The sequence below is a fragment of the Strix uralensis genome, chromosome 13 (assembly GCF_047716275.1).
Source record: "Strix uralensis isolate ZFMK-TIS-50842 chromosome 13, bStrUra1, whole genome shotgun sequence".
In the NCBI taxonomy this organism is placed as follows: Eukaryota; Metazoa; Chordata; class Aves; order Strigiformes; family Strigidae; genus Strix; species Strix uralensis.
The window spans coordinates 10,400,101-10,403,992 of NC_133984.1; the positions used below are offsets into that span (position 1 = coordinate 10,400,101).

Consider the following 3,892-nt stretch of genomic DNA (forward strand, 5'->3'; position numbering starts at 1 on the left):
GAAGAGTCACAGCCATCGATCGACAGGGCTGTGCTGAGGGCTCAGTCACAGCTTCGCTTTCCTCAGCATCCAGATCACAGCCTGAGCCCAGGGCATTGGCCAGCATGTGCAGCCACACCGGGGTGAGAGCCCCCCATCTCACATCCAGACGGCAGAGCCACTCTCAGCTGCCTTTGCTGAAGCCCTAACTGGAGAAAAGTACAAAAATCTCCCCTCAAAATAGTTTTTTTGAGCAAACTGTCAAGCAGATTCTGAGAACGGTGATCAACCCAGGAGCAGGACCCTCTCCCAGACAGATCCTGAGGGAAGACTGCTACCTGCTGCTGTTTGCAGAGGGCAGGAGGTGGGAAAAACCACTGTCTGGGCGTGATGCTCGGCTGAGAAATCTCCCTGCCTCTCAGTAATACTCTTCACAGCAGGGCAGCACTTAATCGTCTTTTATCTGCCTAAGGACTTGATCCCCATTGGTCTGCATCAGGAAGAACCAGCTAATTTATTCTCACTGTGCACTAAAAGCACAGCCCAACTGACTCTGCAATGCTCGCAGTTCACCTATCCAAAAGGTACATGCTCTTTTTCTTGCCTTCTTCTCTACTATCTGTCAGGTATTAGATGTGGTGGCTGACTTGTGGCTGGTCATGTTCTTTCTTGTTATGTTTATATTTATTTGTGCAGCAAAGGCTGGGCTGAGTCTGAATATCTCTGATTCATGCCCAAGCATGTGCAAATGTTCACCTGAAGATATTATCCACTGTAGCAGAGCCGGACTGAGAGCCCTCCCTGAAGAAATAGCAGCATCTACCATCTCTCTAAACCTCTCCAATAATTATTTGCGGATTCTCACCACCAACACCTTCAGAAACCTGACTTTCCTCCACAGCCTCTGGCTAGATGGAAACAATCTGACTTTCCTGTCCCCGGGGACCTTCCACACTCTCAGCAAGCTGCGAGAGCTACACCTCAGCAGGAACTCACGTCTCACCTACCTGCACGCAAACACTTTCAGAGGACTATTAAACCTCATCAGCCTGGATTTGTCCCACTGCAATATCTTCGAGATCCACCCACTTTTATTTTCACACCTGTCATCTTTAGAAAGACTCAATTTAGCCTCCAATAACATGTGGTATTTCCCACAAGCCTTTAGGAACCTCTCCAGCCTCACGAGGCTGTCCCTGGAGGGCAACCACATAGAAGCCATCGGCAGAGATTCCCTGAAGGACCTGGAAACCCTGCACGATCTGAATCTCAGGAAGAATCATATATGGATCATTCAAAATGGTGCTTTTACAAAGCTTCTCAGATTGAGCATGTTAAATTTAGGACACAACTTCATTGCTGATTTGCCTAATCAGCTTTTCGATGGATTGATCCAGCTCAAGACCATGCACCTGGAAGCCAACAGAATCACTGCAGTCAACTGCACCTTCAGACATCTGCTGAGCTTGAGAAACTTGTACCTGAACAACAACCAGATCTCCTCAATCTCAGACTCTGCTTTCTCATACTTAAACAAGCTGCACTTCCTTCACCTGAGCAAGAACAACCTCAGTTCCCTCTCTATCCACTTGTTTGCTGAACTGCCAAAACTGAAGTACGTGTTTTTATCCCACAACCCCTGGAAATGCGACTGCAGGATGCATTGGTTCTGGCAGTGGACCACAACGCACAGGGGAGTGATCGAAGGGCTGGACTGTGACTTCCTGGGCCCTCACAACATGACAGCGCTTGATGTCCCCCATCAAGGGGACCTGACAGACTGCACAGTGCCACCTGAACTGGCAAGCGAAGACAAGTGCAGGGTGGTTGATACCAGCGTGGCTCCCAGGCCCCCCGCTCTCCCCAGCAAGGTCATCCTGCTGGCACTTGTCTGCCACGCGTGGTATTTTGCAAGGGGATGGGACACCTCTGTGGTCACATTTTGACAATGTTTAAATTATAAAGTGCAGGCCACTTATTTATTTTCTGACTATTTGTTTGTGAACAATGATTTTCATTGCAGGTGGGTTTTATATGGAAATAGAGGGATTTTATTAAATAGGAATAAACGCTTTCATCATGGGCAATGCTCAACTCTGAAATGCTAATATCAAAATTCGATGTAAAAGTTCATATGCAGAGGAGAAGCTCACATTATCAAATTAAGGGCTGGTGCTTGTGCTGGGTGACGCGGGGCCGGGAAGCATGGCCCCACCACAGCCTCTGTCCTCTCTGTTTCCTGACTGACCACAGCCATGTGTGATCTCTCGGGGAAGTGCTCAGCCTGCACTGGGGATATTGTGAGTACTGCTGAAGAAGGAATAAATTGCACGTGTTCCAGCACATCTGGAGTCCCTAGAAAAGGCTCAGTCCATCAGCATCTCTGTGAATGTGTGATAGCTTCCCACAGCTGGCACAGGAGGTGCTTTGCTGTTAGAATATAGGACAGTGTTGGAGGAGTGGGCAAAAATGTCACCAAGTAAAACATTTTATCATTCAGCTGCTCCTCACAGTATTAAGCCTCAGCTAACGTGGCTCTGCATTTACCCCTGCAAAGAGCTCATTTATCTCGGGGATGGTCTGTATGAGTTGTGTCTCCCTGCACGTTGTTGATGAGCTCTGGCATGGCATCACACCAGTGCCATATCCCCCGAGTCACCCCCAGCTGCTGGGAGACACTGATGGGTCATCATGATGCCTCCACCATAGTGGTAGTCACCTTTCTTTTCTCCCTCACAAAGATTAGCCTTCTCCATCCTCCCAAAGGGAATTTTCCATTTCTGTGGGTATATTAAAAACAGCTCAAATCCTGCTGCGGACTACATGATGCTCCATTAGAAAGCTCTCATGCCATTCATGTGCTGCATCAGAGCCATGAGCAGTGACATGGCCAGGGATGAACTTAATTTACAGTAGTAATAGTAGTATAAAAGCCAAGGTTAAACTACACCCCTTTCTCTTCAGTGATTAAACACTGATCTCCATCCTCACCTTCCTCCTCCTCCACACCATCACCTGCACAGCCGCTCCAAACATCCCACTCAGTTCTGTTAAATTGGCAAATAAGCGTCCCGTGGTGGCACACCAATGCAGAGAAGTCATGCAAGCTTCAGCAGCACAGGTTCAAAGGCACAGCCTTCCTCAAGCTGGTACAGAATCGTAGCATCGTAGAATAGTTTGAGTTAGAAGGGATCTTTAAAGGTCATCTAGTCCAACTCCCCCTGCAATGAGCAGGGACATCTTCAACTAGATCAGGTTGCTCAGAGCCCCATTCAACCTGACCTTAAACACTTCCAGGAAGGGGGCAGCCACAACCTCTCTGGTCAACCCGTTCCAGTGTTTCACCATTCTCATCATAAAAAATGTCTTCCTTATATCTAGACTAAAATTTACCCTCTTTTAGTTTAAAACCATTACCCCTTGTCCTACCACAACAGGCCCTACTAAGAAGTTTGTCCCCATCTTTCTTATAAGCCCCCTTTAAGTATTGAAAGGCCGCAATGAGATCTCCTTGGAGCCTTCTCTGAAGGCTGAACAATCCCAACTCTCTCAGCCTGTCCTCACAGAAGAGGTGTTCCATCCCTCTGATCATCTTTGTGCCCTCCTCTGGACCTGCTCCAACAGGTCCATGTCTTTCCTGTGCTGAATGTTCCAGAGCTGGACACAGCACTGCAGGTGGGGTCTCACCAGACGGGAGTAGAGGGGCAGAATTGCTTCCCTTGGCCTGCTGGCCCCACTTCTCTTGATGCAGTCCAGAACACAGTTGGTTTTCTGGACTGCAAGTGAACATTGGCAGCTCACATCAAGCTTTTCATCCACCAGTACCCCAAGTCCTTCTCCGCAGGGCTGCACTCAATCCCTTCATTCCCCAGCCTATATTGATACTGGGGGTTGCCCCAACCCAGGTGCAAGA

The 3,892-nt window shown here is 48.4% G+C and overlaps 1 protein-coding gene across 1 annotated transcript; it reads left to right on the forward strand.

Annotated features, from left to right (window-relative positions):
* The first annotated feature begins 638 nt into the window (after window positions 1-638).
* Window positions 639-2,159, forward strand: LOC141949476 (uncharacterized). Its single transcript, XM_074883131.1, has one exon. The coding sequence runs from the start codon at window positions 639-641 to the stop codon at window positions 1,923-1,925; it is 1,287 nt and encodes a 428-aa protein (XP_074739232.1). The 3' UTR covers window positions 1,926-2,159.
* The last annotated feature ends 1,733 nt before the right edge of the window (window positions 2,160-3,892 follow it).